Below are 27,353 nucleotides of genomic sequence, written 5' to 3' on the forward strand. Positions count from 1 at the left end.
ATATGTTGATATATGCATATACATTTATAATATATGCATAGACATATTCCCAATGAGCCTGATGAAATTATGATTGTATCTATGTATCCATCCCACTGTCTTCTCTTTTTCCCCCTCCATTACCTCACAAACGATCTCCTTTTCTATTCCAGGTTTCTTCAGGGGCCATAGGAAACCCTCTTGATACCCCCCGCTCTCCCAGTAGCCAACAGGTGAGTTTCAGTGAGGGTTGAGACAAGGAGAATCTGTCAGACTGGACAGTCACTAGTAGTAGGAGAGAGCCTGGCAGGGAAATCTTTTTATTTCTAACTAGGATCCGTCAGTTGAACTTATCTTTAGTCAAGAGCCCTAGATTAGGTAAGGCAGGGACCCTGCCTTCATGAAATCTCTCACAATTCAGGAGGAAGTGAGACAAAGACAAGCAGAGGTCCTGAGAAAGTATAGTCTTGATGTCATTTCTGCAACCATCTGTGAAACACTGACCATGTCAAAACATATGTGTGAGCTATGCTACATTAACAAAAGAGAAGTCAGTACAAGATAATTTAAGTAGTTAGGAGCACTAAGAACCTGAATATACCAGGGATACCTTTCCCTAAAAGCTGTCCTTGAGCAGTGAATAGTGAAGGAGAAGAGAGAGGCCGTTCTAAGCACAGGATAGTCTGTGCAAAGGCACAGACTTGGCAGGTGGATGGCCAAGTTCAATGAATATTGAGTTGGGCAGTTTGTCTGGGGCATAAAACATGTGAAAGGAACCAGTATGAAATGGTTAGAAAGGTCAGCCAGGTCACCTGATGGAGAAGGTCTTTAAATGTCAGGATGAGGATTCTGGCTTATTTCAGAGGGGTCACTGAAGAGTCGGTTTTGTGGTGAGTCGGGGTTGGTGGAGGAGGTACTAGAAGCAGGGAGATCAATTAGGCTATTCTAAGGATCTAAACTAGGGTAGTGGCTTTGAGTGCCTATAGAACAATAATTGTAAAAAATATTATGGAGACAGAATTAACAAGGTTTGGCAACTGATTAGATATAGGAAGGATGAGGAGAAGACGGATCACACCATTGCAAGTAACTGGAAGGATAGTGGTGTTTCTAGAATAGAAGTTTTGTAAAGGCTGGTTTAGTGGAGGAAGGTATTGAGTTTCATTTTGAACACATCAAACTTGAGATGCCCATGGGGAGACAGTCTTTTTCCTACATGATACTAGCAGAATAATAAATTCTGACTATATACAGAATACACAGTACCAGGAAGATGGATGTGGTGACTAGCAGCTGAGGGAAATGGGAGATGAGGGTACTTGAGCTGAGCCTTGAAGGGATTTTCAGGTTTCAAAAAGGATCCAAGATTTAGAGCTAGAAAGGACCTCAGTTCCTGTAGTCCAACCCCAGATTGAATAGACAAGGAAAACCTCAGAGAGGGAAGAAGTGACAGATGCCACAATTAAACCTCTCTCCCTAGAGGACACTCAGTTTGAATATCTAGCAGGCAGTTTGTGATGAGAGACTCGAACTCAGGGGAAAGAAGGAGCTGAAAATGAGCTCTGGAAGTTATTTTCAAGGAGGTGACATCAGCACAGAATGTACAACAAAGTAACAGGAGAAAGAATAGTTTGTTACAAGATTTCATGAATGAGTGAAGCATTTATTGTGTACCATGACTTGGGGTTACAAATAGGAAAGTAAGATAGTCCCTACTGTCAGGGATCTCACATTCTAATGGAGAGACAATCCACATGGAAGATTTCAGCTCCAAGTCAAGAGGAAAAGGCCCCTGATCCTTGAGGTGCAACAAATGACTGTGTCTCAAATCTTATCAGTTTCTGATGACTGACCCATTGATAACCCTCAAGACTTTGGTGGCACAAACTTCCCTTTCTGGGTCTTCAATAGCTTCTGCAGGAACAGTTGGCCATCTGCATTTCCATAATGGTTGTTTCCCAGTGTGATGACTGCTAACATGCGTGGAAGCCAAGGTACTTCAGCCAGCACTCATTTATTAAGCATGTGTAGTGTTTCAGGAATTGTTAAATGCTGGAGATACAAAAAAAGAGTTCCAAGTCTAATGAGGGAGGCACCATGCAAACAACTATGTTCAGATAAGATAGTATGTCCCAAGATTTTTAACTATACTAAAACTTTTATGGGACACCCTCTATACAGAATAAATTGGAAATATGCAGTAGAGGGGAACATGGTGGCCAAGGTGCAATAGTGATTTGACTTGCCTAATAGGACCAAAGAAGAAGCCTGAGGCAACCCGTGCTGCCTCCTCCTGTCTCTTCCTCAGAGTACTTTTCTGCTTCAAATAAATTGACTTCCTTGCCATGTGAATTGATTGGCAGTTGGTACAGATAATTGTCCCTTTTTCCCACAAGAGTTGCTTGATGACTCTAAGGGCCAGACTGGAAACCCTTGGTGATTATAATGGATTGGAGAAGGGGAGTGCTGCCACTCCCACATCTCCTATTGTTTATCTGTTGATGGCACTTGGTCAACAGTTGTTCTGGTAGAGATAAGGAAGGGTAGGGCCTTCCCAATAATTTTTTCTCTCTAATTGAGTTGGGAGGGTGGATTGGAAGCAGTTCTGGTGGTTTGAGTGACACTCCTGAAGACTCTTGGATTCAGGGTCCAGTGAAGTCTAAGGGGAGATGGTAGTCAAAGTGATAGTGATTGAGTTACCTGATGTCTTCCATTTTTAGTGACAGGACTTATTAGGCAGTTGGAAACTATTGAAAAGTTTAATATATTTAGTATCCCTTGAGATGGATAGGTTTTTATTTTTTTACTTTTTCCTTTTATATCAAGTGCTTAGCACAGTTTCTTAAACATATTAGGTATTTAAATAATAAATGTTTGTTAAATTGTTAAGAAGGAAAATGTTCCAATCATATCTATGCATAAAAAAAGATGAGTGGTAGCAGTAGTAGATGGATTAGAAGGGCAAAGGAGGGGAAGGACATGAAGAAGAGCAGGAAGAGCCGTTAGAAGGCAATACCAAATAGATAGGAATGAGGACTTTTACCCAGGATGGTGGCAGTGGGAATAGGAAAGATCAAAATAGATTCAAGAAGCATTAAAGAGAGGTAGAATTGACAAATTTGAGTATTGAGGAAAAGAGAGTTAAGGAGAGGAGTCAAAAGATCATAATTTTGAAAGGCACAATACATATCATTGAGTTTTTTCTCATTTTAGATTAGGAAACTGAGACTCAGAGAGGTACCCCAAGGTTTCCAACATGAAGGATGAAGTGAATGATTCCAGAAATTGTAGATTTGGAAGGAGGAGAATTTTAGGGAGTGAAAATGAATATGTTGGGTAAAAAGTATATATGGAGATGTCTTATATAGGCAGTTCCTCTTAATTTAGAAATCTTTAATAATGATGATGCTACCTAGCATTTATGTAGTACTGCACATACACACACCAACATATGTATATGTGTATTTTATCTCTCTCTCTCTCTCTCTCTCTCTCTATATATATATATATATATATATATATATATATATATATATATATATATATATATATCTTTGAGAAATAAAACATCTTTGTGAAGTAGGTGCTTTATTATCCATATTTTACAGATGAGGAAATTGAAATTGAAAGAAATTAAAATGACAAGTGTTTCTGATTTCAGAAACCTTTTATCCATAATACCACCTAGCTCTCTTAGAGGCTGGTTCACCAACAAAAGAAGCAGCAGAGGAAATTCCTATTCATGTTTAGTTTGGGCTAGATAATCTGAGTCTTCTTCCAATGCTCAGTTTCTTTGTTCAGTTATAAGATATATACTCAGAGCTCAGAATAAATATTTGAGCAGGAAGTATAAATGAGGTGGATCTTGATTTGTGCCTTGAGTTTACTTATTCATAGAGATGGTCATCAAATTCATAGGAGTGAATGAGATTGCCTCAAAAAAAGAAAGGGCCAAGTACAGACCATTAGGGAACCATCATTTGCCTTATGAGAGATTGGATTTAAGAAGAAAAGACACAAAGAACAAAGAGTAAAAGAATGAAAGTCTCTTTTGAGGAGGGCAAAAAATGCATATACCTTGGAGAAGTGGAAAGGAAGAGAATGAACTGTGGACTAGGGGATGATGAAGAGGTTAGGTCTGAGAGAAGCAGGTTAAGCAGGACTGAGAAGGTAAGATTAGACTTAGGGGGATGAATTTATCATCAGTGAGGGCAGGTAAAAAGATTATCAAGTAATGGTGACCCAGCTAAGGATATGCAACAGAGATTTGTAATTAATAATCAGGGAAATTTCATGACTTAACTTTAGTGTGACAACTATCCCAGAAGGAGAGAGAGAGAAACTAAATGCTGGAGATTTAGCAAGGAATTTACATGTAGGGAGCCATCAAAGATGATCTGAGCCAAAGATTCTAAGATACTGGCTAATGAATTTTTAAAGTGATTGATCCATAGGGCTAGTAGGTGTAAAGTTAAAGACAGGGTGATGGATGGGAGAATAGAACACAGGACCAAAGGTTCCTAAGGACAAAGAAACAATTAAGTGTGAATAAGTTGGAAAGGCAGAATAACAAAAAAGTGAAATTTGAAAATTGTAGATTGTGAATGTGGTGTAATTTTGTGAACCATTGAGGTAAAGTACCACTAGGGAATGTATGAAGGCCATAACTCAGTGAATGTAAAGGACAAGTAGTAGAATTTATATTCTGTAGAATTTTATTTACAAAGCACCTGATATCCATTAAGTCGTGCAATCCTCTCAGTGTCTCAGGTAGTTAGGTAGTCAGGAGTGTGCAAGAGCCAACTTCTGTTGAGTCATGAGAACCGATTGTTAAACTTTCGATATGAGTATTTATATCTGGAAAATAGGTAAATGTTACAAATCAGGACTTGATTTATTGATTTGTTGATCCTCTAGATATAAGAGAAAACAATAATGCAGATTAAACTTAAAAGTATGTCCTCTGTACACTTTTTTCCTGGAAATCTATTTATTATACATTTACCAGCTCACTGCTATGGGTTGTGCTTCCCTGTCTTACAGATGAGAGAAATTGATACTTAAAAGAACTGTCTTGACTTAACCTAAACTTTACTAAGTCAGTGAGTAGGAAAAACTGAAACCTACTCCCAGTTCTATATTACACTATATCACTATATCACACTACCATATTCAGAGTAAGTAGGAAATCTATGTGGGGATTAATCAGGCAGGGGTTTAATAGAAGAAAGTATCTTAAGTTATGCCTTTAATAATTATTGTCATATTAAAAAAATCTTTATACAGCCCCTTATGGAGCAGAAACTTTGACTCTATAAAAAGCAATGCGGAGGATAATTCAGGGAAGGAGCAAGAACCAAATGTTCAGTAAATGTTTTTTGTCCGTAAAGATGACCAACTATAAAGTGGAATATGCGGTGGCTTTGCCTGTAGAGAGAAATGTTAGAAGCCAGAGTGGTTCTTGAGGTCAAGCCTCAGACTAAAAGAAATCCATTTACTTACACTGCCTAACATCACACCCACATTTGTGGTCTAAAGGGACCAACCCAAGAACAGCCCCAGGGGAGTCAGAAGTGCTGAGCAAAGTAGAAATAGGACTCATGAGGCTGTGATCCCAGGAGGAGGTCACTGATAAAGACCATGCTCTGGGAGCTTGAGGATGTAGAGGCTCAGCAGAGTTAGGACAAACCTGTTGACAAGTCAGAGGCTGCCTGAGGAAGAAAAATTCACTTTACAGAATGTCAATGTTATCCAAGTGAAGAGAATAAATTGAGGAGGTTTCTCAGAGGGTGGGTTAGGAAAGAATAACTTTTAAGTAGGAAAGTATAGATCAACAAGTGTGAGGAGGCCCTTAAAAGTGATTCCAAAACCAATAAAAGGGAGACATTTTATAGCATTAGCTGAAAAAAGGAGAAAACTAATGAATCTATGGGACAGACCCCTTAAGTAGTGTTAACCTTTTACCCAAGGTAGGCTTAGGAATTAGAAAGGAACAGCATGACTAAAATTTTTGTCTTTGACTTCAGTAAAACTTATGTCAAGGAATTTCCTACTCCCCACATGTCTTGTGAACAGCTAGGTAATGTTTCATGTCTCCAATTCTAAGGTTGTAATTCATTTTAGGTTTAACATAAATCCCTTCAACTGAGTGACATCATTGTCAGAACTTTGAAAAAACTCAGGCATGAGACTATGGAACCACCAACCAAAATGTGGAACCATCTTTACAGATGTCCTTGCCAAAGGTGCACAGATCTCTTTTCCTGAGTGATCAGCTAGCACTTTCTGGAGGCTAAACATTTATGTGAACAAGAGGGGAACCAGTGGGCACAATCCATGTAAACTTACTGAAAATCTTTGGTGAGGTTCTACACCAAAGAAAAACACGATGGCACCAGGATGGGGTACTATCCATAACAGAAGGATCCCTAAAGAAGCAGAGTTTAGGGGTGAATTGGCACATAAGTCTCTCAGGATTTCTCAGGATTACTTTGAGGATTGGTCTCTTCAGCATGTTTATAAATGAATAGGGAGCAGTGCCAAGACTTTCAATAGCATATGGATGAGAACAAAAGACAGAACTGTTCTGAGTGGTTTGGAGAGAGACAAGACAGCAAACGTAATAAAGAGTTAAACTTTAGTTATGCAGGAAGCTGAGAATCATTGGAGACATTGACACATGGGCTTGTGGATTCAAATGGCCAGCAAAGAGCTTGGCTCTCTCAGGAAGGATTGAGACCCAGAACTACAAATTTCTTCCCTTCTCCAACTCTACAATGGGTTGCAGGTCTGGCCACCACATTTAACTAGAGACAAAACAGTGGGAAAGGGGCAGCTAACATGATCCTAGTTGTTCTCCAGCCCAAATCTTATCCAAAGCCTGAATCCTCTTGATTGAATTGATTTTTGTGTGTGGGGTTTATATCATAAAGATCAACTAAAAAGATTTGATTTCCTCATTCAGGAAGGAGGACCCAAACTGAGAGGAGGGAATGTAATTAACTAATAAAACCATGAAGGAAACTATTGCTTGAAGAGCCAAAAACTTAGAAGGTCCCCAAAAGGGTTGAGTTGGGTTTGACAGAAAAAACAACTTCTGACATTTAGGACAAAAATCAGGAACTCCCTGTTACTCGAGTTTGTTAAGTGAAGACTATATGACTACCTGCCAGGAATGTATCCTGCCATGGATGGAAGGCTGGGCTAAATACCTCTGGTACCTTCTGAGAGTCTCTCGTTCTAGGGGAAAGATACACTTGCTTAACAAATTCAAGACCCAGAACCCCTACTGGCAATTCTGCCAGACCCTAAGCTGCAGACCCCCACCTGAATTCTTTGAGCCTTTACGGGTATGACTTTTTCTCCTCACCCTTCTTTCATTTCCCATCTTCTTCAAAGTGAATCTGTGATGACCATATTCAAGATAGTCTGTTGAGAGGGCAGCAAAATGTTCAGGTTCTGAATGGAAGCAGGTTCTGAAAGGAAGTAAGGATATTTGGGAGTGACCCCAATCTAAAGTAACAGGAAAATCCAACTGTGGCCTCTCCCAGTAGTCCCCAAGTTCCTTATGAGACATGGATCAATGGGGCTGAGGTGAGGGAATTATTCTGATGGTTTGGGGGGTGGGAGTGAAGCTGAACCATTGGAAGATAATACCTAAGAAAATCTGAGTTGAAACTAGTTTTGAGGATCTAGCTTGAATAGATCAGAGATAATTTCCAGATAGCTCTATATTTTGTGGGACCCTGTAGTTAATAGAGAGGGTAGAGAGGGGCCCCTCTGATCTCTTCCTCTCTCTCCCATGGATCCCTCTGTACCTGTTTCTGGTGCCCTCAGCCACCTGCCTCCCCCCGACCCTTCCACCTGGTGGGCAGGGAGACCCGCTTTGTAAGTGTCTTATGTGCTGCTGCTCCTTCTGCTTGGCCTTCCCTCTGCCAAATGGGTTCCAGTCCCTCTCTGTCCCTGCCTCTGTCTGTATGTGTGTGTTCCTCTCTCTCCCTCAGGCATTTGATTGGGAGGAGCTACTAGCAAGGCATGTGCTTTGGGGCTTAGCCCCTGAAGTCTTAGGGTAGACCCTTCTGAACCTAATATCCCTTTCTAGCTTAGTGGAGCTGTGGGGTGGGCAAGAAAGAGGTGACTTGGGCTTTCTCATCCCAGCTTTGCCCAGTAGGCACAGGGTACAGCTGGGGAGCCAGGCTGACTGCACTGTTGACTGCTAGCTGGGGTGGGGTGGGGGAGGCCCTCATTGAAGGGGAAGAAACCTACCAATTTTTTCTTTGTTTTAGGCCTCTATCAGCTTCCTGCCTTCCCAGGAGGAGCACAAATCCGTGAGTGTCCTTTCTAACCTCTGTCCTGCCCCTAAGGCTTTTTGAATGCCTTTTGCCAATTCCTCATTGTTTCTCCAACTTCTACTCCCTTTTTCCAAACTTTCTTCCTATATTACATTCTTCCTATCTGTCAAACTGTATCCCACCACCATATATTCTCCTGTTCTCTTTCCAACCTCTCTTTCTCCCTCTTTGTTTCTTTTTTCCTTCCCTGTCTCTTTTCTTCCTCACTACCATTGATACAGACTAAACCTGGGGTAATCCAGCCTCGGCCATGGCCAGTGGGATCCACCGCATCTGGCGGTAGAGACAGCCCCAACCCCTTCCAGTCTTCACCCCTGCCCCGGGCCTATGGCCCCAGCTCCGTAAGTTTCCCACTCAGCTCATCCTACAGGTCAGAAAAAGGAGAAATCATATTGAAGAAGAAAGATTCTCCTTTCTATTCCCTATTCCTCCCCCCCCCATTTAACATAGAAGCATGAAGAACTAGAGACATGTGCCTTGGGAATTTGATTCTGGGTTGAGGGATTGGGGAGGAAAGAGAGGAGAGCATGATTTGAAAAAAGAATTAGAACTTTTATCCAGGAATATTTGGTAAGTGGAAGAACCTAGGACTAGAGACAGGGCCTGATCAGAGGAGTCATTTTTCTCAGAACAAAGCAACTGGAGATGAACTTAAGAGCATGAGGTTCTATGGGGCGTGGAGAAAAGCATTATAGAAATTTGTGATCAGGCTATGGATTTAGACTCAGGAAACTATTTTTCATGGCCTTTTATTCATCCTGTCTTCTTCTTCCTCTGCCTTTTCCTTCCCCTCCTATTCCTGTATTTTTTACTACTTTCTTCCTCTTTTCCTATTCTTCCTTCTCTTTATACCTTTTCCTTTTCTCTTCTATCCTCCTGTCCTCCACAGCCTCGTCCTCCATCCCCACCCTCCCCCAGTGAGTTTCCTGTCAATGTTAAGCAGGCCTACAGGACTTTCGCAGCTGTGCCCCCCCCTCACCCTGTGACAGAGGCTCAGGTATGACCTGACCCTTGGAACTTTCAGAACTAAGTCTCATTTCACCTCTGCCCCCTTTTTAAGACTTCCCAATCCTACCCCAGTAACCAATTAGTTCTAATTTTCATTGGGCACCCCTTCCCACTGACTCCCCGCCTCCCCTCCACCTGGTTTTCCCAGTAGGAGCTGCACAAGTGGCCAGGCCCAGAGCGGCTCCAAATTTTCCCAGAGGTGAGGGGCAGGTGGAGAAGTGGTGAGCATGGAATGCTTGGGTGAGAGATAAGAAATTAAGTCAGTGCTGTAGTGGCTAGAGTCAGATGTCTTTTTCCCCTCTCCTCAGGTGGTACCTCCTTGTAGTGCTGCCAGCCCAGAACAGTTGTCTTTCCGTGAGAGACAGAAATACTTTGAGCTGGAAGTGAAGCCTCCCCAGGCTGATGGCCCACCAAAGAGGGTATCCCTGGTTGGTGAAGATGATCTGAAGAAAATGAAGGAAGAAGAAGGTAGGACTTGAGTGGAAGGAGTTGGGATATAATCTAATTCTGGGAATTGGTTAAGGTGGGAGATAGCCTTTTGCAGTTTCCTCCCATGCTTTTTTGCAATTCTTTTCCTTCCCTCACCCTAGCACGGAAGCTACAGCAGAAACGGGCCCTACTTCTTCAGGAAGAAGAAGAAGAAGAGGCAGAGGAAGTTGTAGCAACTGCCCCTCCACTACTGGAGGGTCTGGAGTCCCTGGGAGAACAAAAGAACTGGTGAGCGTTTGGGTCTTTCTTTTGTGTGGAAAAATCAGTTCAGTAAATGCTAACATGGTAGGGTTTTTCAAGATGACTTAAACTCAGAATCCAGAGTGGACCTCCCATCTCACTATTCCTTGCTAGCTATCTTGCAAACTGGTAACTGGGTTGATCAGAGACTTCTTTGATTGGTATGCTACATGTTGGCAAAGCTCTGTTTTTGTGACTGGGAGGAAGAGTGTGATGAGGAACCCATATTCTCTGTTCCTTGTTTGAGGAAGTTACATTTGTCCTGTCCAAGGCAAGGGGCTTCAGTTATAGTTCAGATTGGGTCACTTTTCTTCTGTGCATATCAGAGAAGACGGTGGGACCTGCATACATGTAGGGGAGTTGAAAGACTCTTCATAGTTTAGCACAGCACTGACAGGTCAGCCAAGGGTGAGAGATTCACTCATCAACTTCTGCTAGAGGATTAATGTTTTGAGATTTCATAACCCACAAGCAGCAACAAAAGACTTAGAGACAACTTCAGCTATAGAAACAAATTTTGCTCCTTTCCCCTTCCAGCCTCCCTCAAACTGAGCCCCCCAATTCCCAGAGGAACTCACTGGAAGAAGGATCTCAACAGGAGCCACGGCCCAGCTGCCCAGCTAGGTAAGTAGGGTTGTGGAGGATTCCAGAAAAGGGGGGTGGTAGTTAGAGGATGGGTTCAGGAAAAATCTGGTGCCCACGCTTGGGTCATCTATTATGTCCCAAGAGCCTAGAGGTTGGGAAGTGGTATCAACTTTCTTGCTGCCTTTTTGGCATTGAGTTCTTCAGGTAGATCCTTGTGTCGCCTACAGGCTGAGCCCCATGTCTTTGGGGGGCGGGGAATTGGGAGCCCCAGTCCGGACAGCTAAGGCTGAGCGACGGCAGCAGGAACGGTTGCGCATGCAGAGTCCAGAACTCCTGAGTGGGCCTGAACGGGAGCTATCCCCAGCTGAACGACGAGCTCTGGAAGCAGAGAAGAGGGCACTCTGGCGGGCAGCCAGGTGCCTGACAACCCCCCCACCCACCCAGTTACTATATAGTCCCACACCTCCCCCATGACACCTCAAGGGAACTTGACCCAACCAAGGGGAAAGAGAAAGCTGGATTTGCTGCATGGTTAGCCTGACTATGCTAATTAGATGCCAAACCTCTCAAAATTCTTTTTTTATTAGCACCATGTTAAGTTGGGCTTAGTTTAGGACTAGGAGGGATGACAGGGGCGCTTTGAATATAAGAGATGGGTTATTTCAGCACTCAGGGTTTCAGGGTTTATAATATTTGAGTGGAGAGCATAATACATAGAAAGAAAGCTAGCTTTATAGTCAGAAAGACCTGGGTTCAAGTCCTACTTCTGACAGATCATGTGACCCTGGACAAGTCACTGTCATTACCTATGATTATTTGTTACAGAATAGTTGTCATTCTGCTTTGTTAGACAGTTTCTTCATCAGGAGTTTCCTATAGCAATGCAGTCACTTGTAAGTGTGGACCAAAAAAAAAAAAATGAGATGAATTGACTCCTGGGGAATGTTATTGGGTATGTGACTGTAGCCACCAGTGTCTGAGTACACTTAATCCTTGAATGAATGATGAGAGCATGTCTTATATGCATGTGACTCATTGTTGTGTGATATCCAGAGTATGTATGTAGCAGAGAAAATGAATGAAGAAGGATGCAGCTAGTGAGTGATGAGAATCAGAAGTGTTTGAGTTGGGTGGTGATTGAGATGTGAATGATTCTTGAAGAATATGGCTGTTGGAGGGGGTATACTTAAGCCTGGGGTTGATTGTCAGTTGTGTATAATTATAGGAGATAGCCTTAGATTGGAGGATGTGATTGATGAGGAGAGATTATTGTACTACACTATTGAGTTACTGGGGCCCTGAGTTCTCTAAATCTAATCATGCCTCTGGCCCAACTGTGCCAATAGATTATGTATTTCAGGACACAGAACATTAACAGATTAGCTCATTATAGTTATAAAGCAGAATTACTCAGTTCTTCTTAATCATCTTCTATCCTCATTGCCCTCAGAAGTGTTTCTGACTGCCTTTGTTGGGTCCCAGATCCCACTTTCCCCAGCTTCAGAGGGAGATACTGATACTGCATGCCCTTCTTTTAGTATCCCTATCCTTTGTGATTCACTTCACCTCTGACCCAAAGATCTTTTTTTCTCCCAGCCTCTATGTAAGCTTTCATTGGACATGTAATGGCAATTCTCTCTCTCCTTGGATTGTGCTATCCAGGGCCAATCCAGTCTCCTACTCCTGTTCTATCCTTGCCTATTCCTCTTGGTTTAGGAACTTGGTTTAGTTTTGTTTCCTTTCTCATTTCTGGGACTCAGGCTGCCCTCTCACTACCTCTTGTTTCTTCTCTGCCCAACCTGAGGTTCACTATCCAGATGTGTGGACACTGAGGGGCTCCTTGTATTAATAACCTAATTAATAATTCTAAATGTTTGCATTATCCCAATGTGCCCCTTGTGGAAATAAAACTCTAGCTCCACCTCTGAGCTATTACCTGGTCAAAAGATACAGTGTTCCGTCAGGGAAGAAGAACATTTCTTATCTCGGAGCAGGATTGGTCACATGAAAGAGAGTTTATATGAAGGAGAGGTAACACTGAAGGAGAGAGAACTTCTGGTCACTCTGTGTGCCTCAAAAAGTACCATGGCCAGATATACATAATTCTTTAAATCTTTTCACAGAATCATTCCAGAACTTTGTGATCTTATTTGGTTGCTAATGTAGAATTACTTGGTCACATACTGCCTTTAAAATTTCTTTTTATTAAAGATGAGACCTTCACTTGACTCTTAAATGTGGAGTAGATGTTAGAGTCAAAGCCAGTATACAATATAGGTGACTATGATTGGTTGGGACAATTAGCAGGGCATGGAAATTTGGTTTCTCTGCACCCTGTTCTATTTTCTCCTTGCTTTATTTTGATCTTCTTTCCAATTCTCTGTTCTTACTGTACCCTTAACTGACCAGACCCTGGCCTGGTTGCATTGTTTTCTTTTCTCTGACTCTCACTTGCTTTCTATCTCTGTACCTCTATCCCCATCACCCCCAGACCCTCAGCTTTGGACGACAGCCTTAGGGACTACGAGCAGGACCTGGCCCGTAGACTCTACCGGGCCCGCCAGCAGGGACTTCCACTCAGACCCACTCCCCGATCTGGGCCAGGAAGTCCTGCCCCAAGGTGTGCATGGCCCTGCCTCCCAGCTGCATGCCTTAGGTTCTGGGTCAGGGTTTTGGGTATTCCATGGGGCTAAGGGACAGGGGAGAAGCCATGACTCCCTAGCACCATGGTCTTTTTTTGTTCATGGCCCTGAAATGGGCTGGGGTTAAGGAAAGCCCAATTCTAACTCTTCTCTACTTTGTCCACCCTGACTTTTTCCAGGATGAAGTCCCTGGAACAGGATGCTCTACGAGCCCAGATGGTCATCGCCAAATCTCAAGAAGGAAGGGGAAAGAGGAGCCCCCTTGGCCAACTGACAGAGGCCCCCTCACCTGCCCCCACTCCCTCACCAACGCCACTTGAAGGTGGTGGGGGCGGGGAAGGTTTGAATTGTTTAGGGCTGGGGGTTGGGAATGATTAGAGGATGGACAATAGTATTGAAAAATAGGACTGACTGGCAATCCAAGTAAGGAGTCAAAGACAAATCTTTTCTGGGTATAGAAGGAGACATCATTTTTCCCAGGGAGAGGATGAATCGATGTCCCTAGAGAATGGAGAGATGTTTGAAAGGCATCAACCAATCTCTTTCTTACAATCTCTTTCTTATCTTCCCCTAGATCTTAGCCCCAGGATCGTCACTTCACCTGGGAGGCTGGTAAGGATGAGTTTTTTACTCCCTTACTCTGAGTTCTACTTTGTCCCTTTATATCATTTTTGCTCTTCATTGCTCCCCTTATCTTTTACCTCTCTATTGCTGCTGCTTATGTTTTTCACTTTTGTGTTTATTATCTCCATATCTACTGTTTCCCCCTCCCCAGTTTTTTCACACACGTTTTTCTGTGTCTCTGTACAGTTTCGTGTTTTCCAAAGTCATGACATCCCCCCCCACCCAGAATTCCTAGTCTGAGAAACATAATCTGTATTGGAATGCATGGGTAGAGGGAGGGAAACGGTCTAGAGGGATAGGGATAGTTGTAACCAAGGAAAAATCTCCCAACGGCCCCATACATTCGCTGCATCACAGCTACCACTCTCCCCCACCCCACCCCCTGCACTCTCTCACTGTCATCAAGGTTTCTTCAGTAGTAAAGCAGTGACTTTTCCACCACTGTTTTGACCTTGTGCAGCCTTTTTTCTTATACCTGTCTCTTCTCTCTCCCTCTCCAACTCTCTCTCTCTCTCTCTCTCTCTCTCACACACACACACACACATACACACGCACATGCTGTCGCTGTCCCTTCAAGTCTTTGTCTGAAAAGAAGTTTGACTACCGGGAATTTGCTGCTCTTCCTTCCTCCAGGCCCGTATATGACATCCAGGTACCAACACAGTTTTCTGTTGACACTTCTTAGATTGTGCTTTGGTCTACCCCTCTTAATCCCACCCATTGCTGTTCGTTGTTCCTCCTCAAATATACACCATTTGCTCAGTCTTAGTATCTCCTCTGTCCCTGCTCCCCATAACTCAAGGCTAAGACTTGTTGCCACAGTAGCTATCAGAGAAACTTAAGAGGGCTTAGGCTGACTCACCTGCTCCTTCCCAGCTTCCACTATCCAGGCTTTCCTCCAAGCCCTTGTAGAACTGAAAATTATCTATCTCTCTCTGTGTGTCTCTTTCCCTGCTCCCTGTAGAACACAGCCTTAGTAGGGGATGGGCAGGACTGAGAGGTATTCCTGTTATTTAACAGAGAGAAATCTGAGGTTGAGGTGAGCAAAAAATGGAAGAAAGGTGCAACAATTTTCACCAAAAAACCTGCTGCCTGAAATGAATATCAATATCTGAGTATGATTTCTAGAAATCCAGGTCTTTAATGACTGTATCCTCAGCCTTGAATTTTGTGCTTTAAGCCTGCTATGTGCCCATTTGGGCTTGGAATTCAGGGCACACCTCCTACAAGAAAGGCTAACACCCCAGACGAGTAGTCATTCAGATTTTATTTGAGGATCTCAAATGACAGGGAACTTGGGATGGTCTGGTTGTTAAAGGAATATTATTTAACAGAGAGAAATCTGAGGTTGAGGTGAGCAAAAAATGGAAGAAAGGTGCAACAATTTTCACCAAAAAACCTGCTGCCTGAAATGAATATCAATATCTGAGTATGATTTCTAGAAATCCAGGTCTTTAATGACTGTATCCTCAGCCTTGAATTTTGTGCTTTAAGCCTGCTATGTGCCCATTTGGGCTTGGAATTCAGGGCACACCTCCTACAAGAAAGGCTAACACCCCGGATGAGTAGTCATTCAGATTTTATTTGAGGATTTCAAATGACAGGGAACTTGGGATGGTCTGGTTGTTAAAGGAATTGATATTAATATTGAGCTAATACCTGCCTTCCTGTAATTTTTGCCTGATGATCTTGGTTCTCCCATATTCTAATTTCTAATATATAAAAGTTCTACAAACCCCCAAAAGCAGCTATCATCTTTCCCTTTTCTCCTTCCTCCCCCCATCCCAACAAGGCTTCTCAAGGTAAGACCTCAGTTTTCAGTTTCTTCAATGTCATATGACTTAGCTCCCCATGGTTGCCCATTGGCCAGGTTTTAGCTGGTTAGTATCCTTTCTAAAATATGGTTCCCACAGCTACAGATATGATCTAACCAGGACAGTAGTATTACCACTTGCCTCATTCTGGATAGTCTACTTCTCTTAAGGCTTCATAATATTGCACTTGCCTTGTGGGACAAGAAGTGGGAGCAGCTAGGTGGTACAGTGGATAGAGCACCGACCCTGGAGTCAGGAGGGTCCAAGTTCAAATCCAGCCTCTAATACTTTATAATTACCTAGCTGTGAGACCCAGGGCAAGTCACTTAACCCCACTGCCTTGCAAAAACAAAAACAAATTTAAGTCAGTTTCATCCAGTTAAATAGTTTGAAGAATCAATCTGATTTTTCCTTTTAAAATATGTAGTTAATAGCTAATTATCTCTCTTCTTTAAAATGCTTTCAACTGTTATTTAAAACAACTCAACAGTTCTGCTTGTAAGTTCTTTCATTACCCCTGGGTTAGAACTCAGTGGTTTGAACTTGAGAGTGCCTAGGTGAGCTCCTTAACTTACCTTGAAATTAATCATTCAAATGGGAGTGGGAAGGAATGGATGGAGGGAAACACAATTAGCAATAGCAGCTGTGGGAAAAAAAATATGAGAGCTGTTTCTCTGATGGATGTATGATTAAAAAAAAAATACAATTCATCCCAGAGACATAGCTGATGGAACACATCACAGACTGAAGTACAACTTTTTTTCTCCTTTTTCTCTCACTTTTTTCATAAGATTTTTTTATTTTGGGGGGGAGGGGGAGGATTATGTTTACTCCTACAAGACTATTTTAGTAATGTGTAAATAAATAAAAATAAATTTAAAAAATAGAGTAGCTAGAATGTTTAAGTGTTTGGTCAAAAAGAAAAGCCTTTAAATTCTGCTTTAGAGCAAGTCATTTAATTTCTCTGGGTCTCATTTTTCTCATTTGTAAAATGAAGGGGTTGATTCCCTGATGTCTATAAGGTCCTTTGCAGCTCAAAAATCTTTGATTCTACTATAATTGATGATAATCTCCAAATCCTTTTTTGTCAAACGAGTTTACAAAATATATCCTAATTGCCCTTTGAATTTCTAAATTGCAATAAAACTGACTCATATTTGTTTTAAAAAAAAACCTAATCATTTCATATTATCCTGGTAGGGTTAGAAGAAACAAAAGTAAGAATTGGGTCATCAGTCTTCTTTCTGGTCTATATTATATTCAGAGATAACTAGAGTGGTTTGCCATTTTCTTCTAGATCATTTTAACTGATGAGGAAACTGAGGCAAACAGGATTAAATGACTTGCCCAGATCACCCAGTTAGTAAGTGCCTAAGGTCAGATTAAAGCTCAGGAAGTTGAGTCTTCTTGAGCACTCTATCCACTGTGCCACTTAACTGCATGTATTCATGTTCAGTTTTATTTTGTGTCTTTTTAAAAAATACATAATTGGTTGATCCCTTCACAGAAGCTCCAGTATCACACATTATGGAGGCTACTTTGGATTCTCAAAGCCTGACAGTCAAAATACAAATTCTGAAGGGCTTTTCTGAGTAGTCAGAGGACTTTGAAAATGGTTCTGGTGATGAACTTAAGGGGTTTTTTTGTTTTGTTTTGTTTTTTTTAGGTTTTTGCAAGGCAAATGGGGTTAAAGTGGCTTGCCCAAGGCCACACAGCTAGGTAATTACTAAGTGTCTGAGACCTTGAACCCAGGCACTCCTGACTCCAGGGCTGGTGCTTTATCTACTGGGCCACCTAGCCACACCTAAACTTAAGTTTTTTTGCCTGTGTACCAGCCTAGCTGAGAATGGAGCTACTCATTAGCAGCAGAAGGGCTATTTGGAAACAGATAAATACAGAGAGGAACTGAGTTCTGCTCATCCCATGCTCATGCCATGGTGCCAGTGGTAGGGTAATGGAAAAGGTAGAGAACTGGACAAGAGTCAGGGTTCTCAGGATATCTGTTCAAATTCTGTGTAAGATGTTGATATAAGATTGCTGAAGTAACTTAACTCTAAACCATGCCCATATATACAGATTCTTGCTGTAACTAAAATCAGAAGGCAAAGAAGTTGGAGCTAAATGGAAGGGTAGCTCAAAGGTCCTCCTTGGAAAGAGTAATAAAGGAATTCATGAAATCATAGATTTAGAGCTCAAAGAGACCCTAACATCCATCAGATTATAGGTCTCTCATAAGGAACCTAAATCCAGGGAAGTTAACCATTTTACCCAAGGTCATTCAGGAAGTGACAGTTGGGTTTGAACTTAGTTCCTCCAAATCTAATGTTTTTCTATTAAGCCATGATGCTTCTGTTAATTGGCAGAGTTGGTTTCATTGTGAACTGAATGGCAATAATAAACATCATGGAACTTTTGTTCAACTAGGTTAATCATGATGGGTATTACCAAAAAATTGCCAGCTTATGATATCTGCTTAAATTGATAAGAGCCTTCAAACTAGTCAATAATAGTTAGTGTTCAGTAGTCAGTATATTGATATGTAGTAAATTTACTAAAAAATGGCCTGGAGTAAGACAAAAATTGTTGGAAAGTACCCATTCAAGATCAAGAAATTAAATGGTCAAAGTCTTAATTAACTACCCAGATTTTCACTTATACATCATGAATGTTTTCTTTAAGAAGAGTTAAAAATTACTGAAGGAAACAAGCACCAAAAAATTATCTCTCACACACAGTTCTCTTAAAGGACAGGAAATAACATTAACCACATGAAAGTTAGTTCTATGTATGTCTTCAGTCTACTATTGCTCTAGCCTTGCTTAAACATGTCAACTCCCAAAACTGAGAAAGTGATAAAAGTAAAACTTGAATTCTGGTTTTGCAAGGCAGTGGGGTTAAGTGACTTGCCCAAGGTCTTACAGCTAGGCAATTAAACGTCTGAGGTCGGCTTTGAAGTCAAGTCCTTCTGACTCCAGGGCCAGTGTTCTATCCCCTGCACCACCTAGCTGCCCTAAAACTTGAACTCTGAATGCCACATATTGAATCTAACTAAGGAAGAAGCAAACAAGGAGGCTAAAAAAAATTAACTCCAAACACCAAGCTGCCAGATATGGTAACTCAGGGTACCACTAGTTCAGATGACAAAGCAATATGGCAGAGAAGAGAAACTGACAGGCAATATTACTTGACCAAAGAACCTTGGGGAAAGAAGAGCAGTTAAGCTAGTTTCTCCTAAAAACATTTTAGGTGAAACTGGAAGGAAAAGAGACTAGTAAATAAAGGAGCAGATCTATCTCCATTTTAATTATAATCTATTCTTAGCGGTGATGACCATGTGACCACATTTCATAGTGTTTGATGTACTATAACAGCAATAATAATAATAATAACCAGCATGTAATCCTTTAAGGTTTGCAAAATGCTTTACAAATATTGACTCACTTTTATCTTCACAAAAAATTCTGTAGTGAAGTTATTACAGATTACAGGCAGAGAACTTAAGTGACAAAGCTTGTAGTGTCTGAGAATGGATTTGAATTTGGATTTTTCAAACTCTCAGGTCCAGAAGATTCAGTTCTGTCCTCTTACACCATTTAGTAGTTTGTGAGGAAGTGGCAGTGATATAATTTGGAATTGGAAAGAAATAACCTAATTCTAGATGTTCAGTGAAACTGACAAGGTTTACATAAAATAAACTTTGTACTTAAAGTGATAAAATTTTAAAGGAATTCAAGAGTAGTAAAATAGTATTGTGCTATAATAATGAAGGGGATGATTTCAGAGAAACCTAGAAAGACCCACATGAACTGATACAGAAAGAAGTGATCAGTATCAGAACAAGTTATGCAACAACAGTAGAACTGTGAAGACAAACCACTTTGAAATATTTAGAATCTCTACTCAATAATTTAGAGAACACAAATTTAGAGAACAAACTATTTTTAAAAAACCTAGCCAATATAGGGATTTATTTTCTTGCTTTCTCAGTGAAAGGCATAGGAAAGGGGATGGGGAGGAGGAGGGGTTAAAGGGAAAGCATTTAAACCTGAAAAAATACAATAAAAGACATTTTCAAAATGAGAGTTGCAAGAGAGTTAAAAGATCAGGGTTTGTTTGTTTTTTAAGGCTACCTGCTGTCTCTGTACCTCTCTAGACTTCCTGAGTCCAGAAGCATGTGGTTTTGAGCTTAATGTCATTCATCTGTGAATCCCTCTTAAGCTTCTGTGAAGTTATAAATATATTCTGCAAAAAGTCCAGCACATTCCACGAAAGGAAACTATTACATCTCAGAATCACAGAACCTGAGTTAGAAAGGACTAGCTACCAACTAACCCAAGCCCAAATGCTAGAAGTGGTCAGTCAGCATCAGCTTGAAGATCTGCAAGGAGAAGAAACCCATCATCTCTCAAGTAGCCCATTCAACTTTTGAACATTTTTTGGAATTATTCCCCTGGCCATTTCATCTTTTTATCTTAGCAAAGACTAGTATTTATTAGATACTTTGACAACCACTTTCATGGTGGTTTGTTGATTCATGTGAACTCCCAGCCCTCTGCTACTCTCATAGTCATGACTTGATACTAGTGTCTTCTCCCTGAAAACAAGCAGATTCTCATTCATCCTTTCTCCCTTTGTATTGGACTGGGATCTGACAAAAGTGAACACAGGTTCTAATGGTAGTATGTCCTTCCTCTTAGGATATGGAACAGAATCAGTATTTGGGGGGGGGGGGTGCTGGAAATCAAAATAATTACCTGGAGCCCTGGACTGAAGAGGGCCTACCCAAAATAGTTTTCCAAAATAGAAGTATTTAGTCTTAACTCCTTATTAGCTCTTCCTCCAACCCTGCCTTATTTTCTGTTTATTTCAGTCTCCAGATTTACCAGAGGAGCTGAGATATCTGGAGGACAGCCTCAGTCCTGGTGAGCCCAGGGAGGAGGGTGGGGTTTGAAGGAAAGGGGTAAAACAGATTCTCTTATCCTTCATGCTACTGGATCTTCCCTGCCACCACCATCCAAAAGGCTATGGGATTGTACAGACCTGCCTTAATCCACACTTCCTCCTCAGGCCTTCAGGAAGAAGATGGAGAGGTAGAGCAAGTGTTGCTGGGCCCCTCCGGACCCAGTCCTACAGCCCTGGAGGAAGTAACTCTCTGCAGCACCCGTCGGAAACTTCGGCATGAACGGCGAGGCCTAGACCCTGTGCCCTCCTAAGTCCCCTAAAGGGAAGAAGGATTAGGGAGGGCCCTGGACTCTGTCCTCTTAGGCCCTCCAGAAGGGGAGAGGAACCCAAACCCATGCCCTCCTCAAACCTCAAGAAGTTTGAGGGTTGTGGCAGGGACCTCTTGGCTCCATAAATTCTGCTGGAGTGAGGGAAGAAAAGGATCTAGATCCTATGCTCTTCTAGATTCTCCAGGCACACTTTCTTCCCCCATCCCCACTGAAGGAACTTATAGATGTTGGGAAGTTTGTAAATTGTGTCTAGGGAATGAGAGCAAGTCTGTCCCTGACACCAGCCACACAGTGCTGGCCCCTTCCTCAGTGTTTGACCTGATGTATAAGGGAATCAGCCAGTGGTAGGGTCACAGTGGTTGCTACTATGGGCTCCATGTTTGATCCCTGGGGTAGGGATGAGCAGGTTCAGCCCCCAGCCTCAGACCTTTCTGGATTCTCTTCCCTGGCTGTGGCTGTTCCTTTGAGCTGAATCAATGGTGACCTCCTATTCCCATAAAACTGGATCATTTTAATGGGAGTTTGGTTTCCCTTTGATTGGGAGTGGTGGTGGGGCAGGCATTTATCACAAATCAATCGTTCATTGCTCTCCCTCCCCATTCCCCTCATCCCTGGGAACTTTTTCTAACTTGGTTTTAGCATTTTAACTCAAAACTGTTGGGAGCCCCTTGGCTCAGCTTCAGTAACTAACATGTGTCTTCCCCTACTCTACCCCTCACCTCCCCAAATAAAAACCTGGTACTGGGCGTGTCACACGCCAGGGAAGCTAGCATCAAGACTGTAACTAGTGACATTTGTACAACCAAAGAAATCTATTTTGTGGTTTAAGGATAATAAAGTTTACTTTACATTTTATTGTATCTGTCTGCTCTGTCCCCTGCTACTATGGGATTAATGTAGTCAGGAAAGCTCCCAGGAGAATCACCTGGAACAGTGGGAAGAGATGAGATGTGCCAGATGTGCCTCCAGACCTGGGAGCCATTGACTGTAGGCATCAGCATCATTCCCGGTGACCCCACGATACATACACACACACACACACACACACACACACACACACACACACACACACACACACATTATAAAAGTGAATACCAGTAGTGTAATTACTCTTTCCAAAGGTGCAAATAAAGGCATGTCTTCCGACCATACACCTTGATAATTCTTCCACAAAGAATCCACCCAGGGGCAGCTAGGTGGTATAGTGGATAAAGCACCAGCCTTGGAGTCAGTAGTACTTGGGTTCAAATCCGGTCTCAGACACTTAATAATTACCTAGCTGTGTGGTCTTGGGCAAGCCACTTAACCCCATTTGCCTTGCAAAAAAAAAAAACCTAAAAAAAAAAGAATCCACCCAATTTACTGAAAGTCTTTTTCTTGTACTTTTAATCTTTACCCAGCAGAGGTCCAGGCATACTGATAATGACATACATGGTGTAGTGAGGGACAGGTTAAAATTGTATATACATTGTCAGATGAAGTCAGTAGGAAATTTTGCTTGTTTTTGTCCCTAGGGAAGGAACTAGTTGGGCGAGGGGTGTTTAAAATGACAGGTCTTAAAAAGACATCAATGCAACATTTTTAAAATATAAAAGGTAGTAAGGTAGCCCTTCCCACCTCTTTAAGCACCCTGTGCCAGCCATTGTTCTCAGTGCTGAGGATTCAAAGACTAAATGGAAGCAGTTCTTGTCATCAAGGAGCTCATGTTCTCCTGGTAGACCTCATGTACACAGGTGAGCAAAAATGTCATTCTGCTTGGCCAAATTTTTCCTTTTACCTCTATAAAGTTCTACTCTTTAAGGTGACAAAAGCTGGGCAGTACAGAGATATTTTATTATAAAAGAAGGTGCCTCAAGTCTTTTAAGTGGGATGTTTTAAAATAGAATGATTGCTTTATAGGAAAAACATCCTAGAAATACAACTTGGACCATGAGTCTTTACTTCCAGCTTGACAGGTAATTGCTTGATCTGATTAATTTTGGACCTTGAACCTTGAACCTGGGAACATTATTAGGTGATGATAAAAAGTTGAATGTGATTCTCGAGTCAGGATCCTACTGGTAGATGGGGGCATAGTACTCCAGGAAGGTAGGAGGCACCAGATCTTGTGAAATGAATGAAATGGCTTTTGACCTTGGAACCTTCACTGACCTCTCTACAGAGACAGATATTGGTGAGATGATTCCTTCCAATTCCCCTTGCCATTGATTCCAATTAATGAGAATTTTTCATAATAAAAATATTTAGGGAACCTAGCTATAGTATGTCAGATGATTAGATGATAGAGTTAGATCCACATTCCTTTTAGGAGTAAATGAACTCAGCCACTGTAGAGTTTGAGGGTATTAAAGATAGGAGGTGTTGGAAACCATTGTATATGGGAGTATTGTGAATTATCTTCACCTGGTGTCCTTGAACACCAGTCATGTCTTGCTAAGTGCCATGGGAGTGGGAGTGGAGAGGTATTTAGGTACTGGTGTTTTGGTGAATAAATGGAGCACTTGGAAATCTTGGTGGAGTACTTGTCTCCTTTGTCATCCTTGTCTCCTGCCTCTCCAGTGCTCACCTAGGAAAGAAAGGAGTCCAGAAGTGGGACTCAATAAGGAGGAAATGAGATTCAGGAAAGGGACTTAAAGTTTAGCTTCATTTGGGGTGAAAAACTCACCAATTCTGACTCAGGAAGGTAATAGGCTTACATTTTAATTCACAGGTTGCTCAATGTACAAGTCACTACCAAAAGTTCACAGAAAGTTCTTTAGAGAAGCAGCAAAATATTGAGTTCCTTAAAGAACAGACTGATTAGCAGAAGTTAAGGTTAAAAAAAAAAGCTAAAGTGCTTGAGAAGGAAAAAAGGAAAGAAAAGCTTAGATCAACACAGATCCAGTCACATGGGGCTGGGATCAAATGTTCAAGCAGCATGTTCAGACCATATAGGTCTTGCCTAGAGAGAGGAAGAGAGAAGCAGCCTACTCCAGTGGGTTTTGCTTATGTATTTCCATGGGGGATAGGACAAGGGTGGTGCTTAAGGAGTGGTTTAACACTAGAACTAGCTCCAGGTATTCTCCAATGCACCTGCTGGGGCAGTCCCCAAGAAACAGCTAAAACAGCATTTATTGCTTAATGCATGAGTGGCATTCTATACATTTTTGTGTGCTGCCTTCTGCCTCAAAGGGCGTGACCAAAAGTCCAATGTGGCTTAGGAAGTGGAGATCAGGGGCAGCTAGGTGGTGCAGTAGATAGAATACCATCCCTGGAGTCGTCAGGAGGACCTGAGTTTAAACCTGAACTCAGACAATAATTACCTTGCTTGTATGATCTTGGGCAAGTCACTTAACCCCACTGCCTTGCCAAAAAAAAAAAAGGAAATGGAGATCACAACTCTCACAGAATGGAGATGTTTCAAAAGATTAAAACATTTTCTCTGTGTATGTGACATGTATGTGTGACATTATAGGAAAAAATCAAATGTTTTGTTTTCCACTAAGATGAAAGGATATTGCCAGAATCTCACATCACAAAAGCCAAGATGTCTGGTCTTTGTGTAAGCTTTTTTTTTTTAATTTTTATTTATTTAAAAAAAATTTTTATTTATTTAAGGCAATGGGATTAAGTGACTTGCCCAAGGTCACACAGCTAGACAATAATTGTCTGAGGTCACATTTGAACTCAAGTCCTCCTGACTACAGGGTTGATGGTGCTCTGTCCACTGAGCCACCTTGTATAAGTCTTTTAAAAGATATAAGCTTGTTTACAGGAAGGGGAGAATTAGACAAAAGGAAAGGTGATTAAAGAAATAACTTTGCAACTAGTCAGGGGTTGACCTAGGTTCTGCACCTGCTCAAGGAATTTACTGTTCACTGTGTAGGGCAGGGAAAATGTATGGGAGTGAATGTATCAATTAAATTATAAGATTTGAGATTGTAGTAATTTGAGGCCCTCTTTCCTTAAGAAAGGAGGTTCTTTGTAAAGATACATTAATAAAAGCCATTTTAAACACTCTGGACTGTTTATAATCATGGGCCACTGATAGTATTCACTTTTCAAACTGGATTTTATATAATATTTTGACTTTCCTCTAAAGATCCCTTTCAGTTGAGACCTAGTGCATTATCCATGGTGTCTATGTGTCAAGATCTATCTGCTGATGGATTAACTCATAGGATGTCTATCCAGCAATATGTTATCATTTGGAAAAATATAATTCTCATCCATCTTGTCTTTTCAGTGTGAGTGGCTAAAGTAATCTCTCTTGAATAATAATGGATTTCACTGAGGATGCTATGCAGTGTTCTTGGGGTAATTACAATTATTACCACATTATCTGCAAAGAGAATTTGAAGCTCACATAAATAAGTAATTTCTGTTCAGTACTTCCTCTATGACACTGACAGCCATCTTTGTTGAGCATGTTTCCCAGTTTTATAACTCACAGTTTGTTTGAAATGTCATCTATGTCCATGGGTTGGCTTATCTCTCCCAATTTCAAACCCTCAGACTAATTGGATGAAACTAGAGCTGTGTGAATGTCAAATAGCACAGAAATAAAATAGGCACTAAAGCAACAAATTAGGTTGCAATAGGGATGACAGCCAGGATTGGCTCTCTCTTCTCTTTTTCCCATCCTTAATAGCCAGTCAGACAGCTATCTTGAGAAAGTAGTCATATATATATAATTGTAAAAGAAATATCTGTCTAGTTTGTAATATTAAGAAATTGTTATTTGTGCCTGTCTGCTGTTTTCTGAGGGTATGGGCCCTAATCAGATGTGAATTCCCTCCTTTTGTTAAAGGTCACTTCGTTGTTGTTTTTTTGTTGTTGTTTTTTTTTTGTATTGAACATCATTTACTGCCAGAGACTCTTTTAAAATGAGAAATAACTCAAAGTACGTAGAAATAAAAGTTATAGTTCCTTTTTTGTAATTTACTCAATAAAATAATGATTTTTAAAACTATCTTGACTTTATCAAATTCTTTAGAATTGAATCATTTTTCTGAGCTCTTGAATTATAATTGTAGATTTGTTAATGTTTACCCACAAAAAGTCCCAGAGTTCTTCCCTGATTCTTATTAAGATAATAGGTCTTAATCAAGTTAACAAGGCTGAAGAAAAATAATTTTAAGTAAAGCACAGAAATGTTTGGAAAAAAATGTATTTTTATACTGCAAAAAATAAAAGGAGTTATGTAAATGTTGAAAACACTACCATAATCATATACAAGTCATCACAGAGATTTTTAGGAGTATTACAGAAATCTTAGGCTAATAATCTAACAGTTCAAAATCAAGATCAGGACTATAAATTTATTGCTGAAACATAAAGGAACCTATTATTTCATAATACAAAGACTTGTTCAGTTTTTAAGCTCTACATCAATATAATTCTTCTGAATATACAAAGTATCAAATACAAAACAGTAGTGTAGTAAGAAAACTAAAAGGCAGAAAAAATGATTAAATCAACAACATTCATTAAGACTACTTTAGATATCATTTATGCCATTCAAAGGCATCTGTAGACACAAATAATTGAAAAACACAATGTAATACAATTTTATACCACAGAAACAAAAGCATCTAAAGCAACACTCTTCTTTCTTCTTCAGTATTAGTGGACCCACATTATCTCCTGTTAATTCATTGTGTTTATTATGTGACCCATCACAGGCAAGAAACGTCTTAGAACGCCAACACCTGCAGTAAGAAGCTTCAGTAAGACACAAATCTTCAATGTTTATTTCATTCACTACTTTTGGAGTTTCCTTCTGAATCTTGAGATTAATCAAGCTATCTTTCTGTTGCTTCTTCTTGGGGAGGAATGGACGAATTGCAAGGTAGCCTAGTAGTGCAAGTATACCCAGGAACTGTAATAAGCGAAACCATTCTGAAACTGCAAGCCGGGGGAAGCCGGTAATGCTCTCCAGGACGGGGAGCCGTTTGAGGTAGGCGGGGAGCTGCACCTTCACGATGCGGGCCAGATGCGGGCCAGATGCAGACCACCCTCTCCAACACCATTCTCGATCTCCAAGCAGCAGGGTTCTGCCGGTGGAGTGGCTCCTACCGCTACTAAAGGTCACTTCATTGTTAATGTAAATTCACCTAGATAAGAGCAACCTCAGCTCATCCCTTTACCCCTCCTCCAGACTCTTGAGCCTTTCAGAATGGGTACCTGACCTCAGTCATGTAGAGGGGGTGGTACCCCCTTTTATCTGACTGTTCCCTGCACAGGAAGTGGGCAAGACCATAAAAGTCTGGCCTAAACTCCCCTCCTGGTCAGACTACTGGAATCTAAGCCCAGACAGCTTTTATGACTGTTTTCCTTTCTCACTTTCCTTCAGGTACTCTCACCTAGACCTTTGTTACTCACCCTGTCCTCAAGCAGCTTTATTGAGGA

General features: G+C 41.2%; 1 protein-coding gene and 1 pseudogene across 14 annotated transcripts in view; one reads left to right on the plus strand and one right to left on the minus strand.

Annotated features, from left to right (window-relative positions):
* Positions 1-21,818, plus strand: part of SCRIB (scribble planar cell polarity protein) — a 72,740-nt gene extending 50,922 nt beyond the window's left edge. For 5 of the 14 annotated variants that reach the window (XM_074203144.1, XM_074203158.1, XM_074203149.1 and 2 more), the window contains 14 exons: positions 153-212; positions 8,265-8,306; positions 8,552-8,671; positions 9,220-9,327; positions 9,490-9,537; positions 9,647-9,806; positions 9,929-10,055; positions 10,605-10,691; positions 10,880-11,068; positions 13,474-13,634; positions 13,869-13,906; positions 14,496-14,570; positions 20,603-20,654; positions 20,800-21,818. In XM_074203144.1, the coding sequence (XP_074059245.1) occupies positions 153-212; positions 8,265-8,306; positions 8,552-8,671; positions 9,220-9,327; positions 9,490-9,537; positions 9,647-9,806; positions 9,929-10,055; positions 10,605-10,691; positions 10,880-11,068; positions 13,474-13,634; positions 13,869-13,906; positions 14,496-14,570; positions 20,603-20,654; positions 20,800-20,945 (1,413 nt within the window). In that variant the 3' untranslated portion in view covers positions 20,946-21,818. The remainder of the gene's footprint in view (positions 1-152; positions 213-8,264; positions 8,307-8,551; positions 8,672-9,219; positions 9,328-9,489; positions 9,538-9,646; positions 9,807-9,928; positions 10,056-10,604; positions 10,692-10,879; positions 11,069-13,473; positions 13,635-13,868; positions 13,907-14,495; positions 14,571-20,602; positions 20,655-20,799) is intronic. The other 9 variants (XM_074203145.1, XM_074203148.1, XM_074203150.1 and 6 more) reach the window with 9 other exon arrangements.
* Positions 21,819-26,442: 4,624 nt separating this feature from the next.
* LOC141499444 (CDGSH iron-sulfur domain-containing protein 2 pseudogene) lies at positions 26,443-27,142 on the minus strand (annotated as a pseudogene).
* Between the last annotated feature and the right edge of the window lie 211 nt (positions 27,143-27,353).

The sequence above is a fragment of the Macrotis lagotis genome, chromosome X (assembly GCF_037893015.1).
Source record: "Macrotis lagotis isolate mMagLag1 chromosome X, bilby.v1.9.chrom.fasta, whole genome shotgun sequence".
Classification (NCBI taxonomy): Eukaryota; Metazoa; Chordata; class Mammalia; order Peramelemorphia; family Peramelidae; genus Macrotis; species Macrotis lagotis.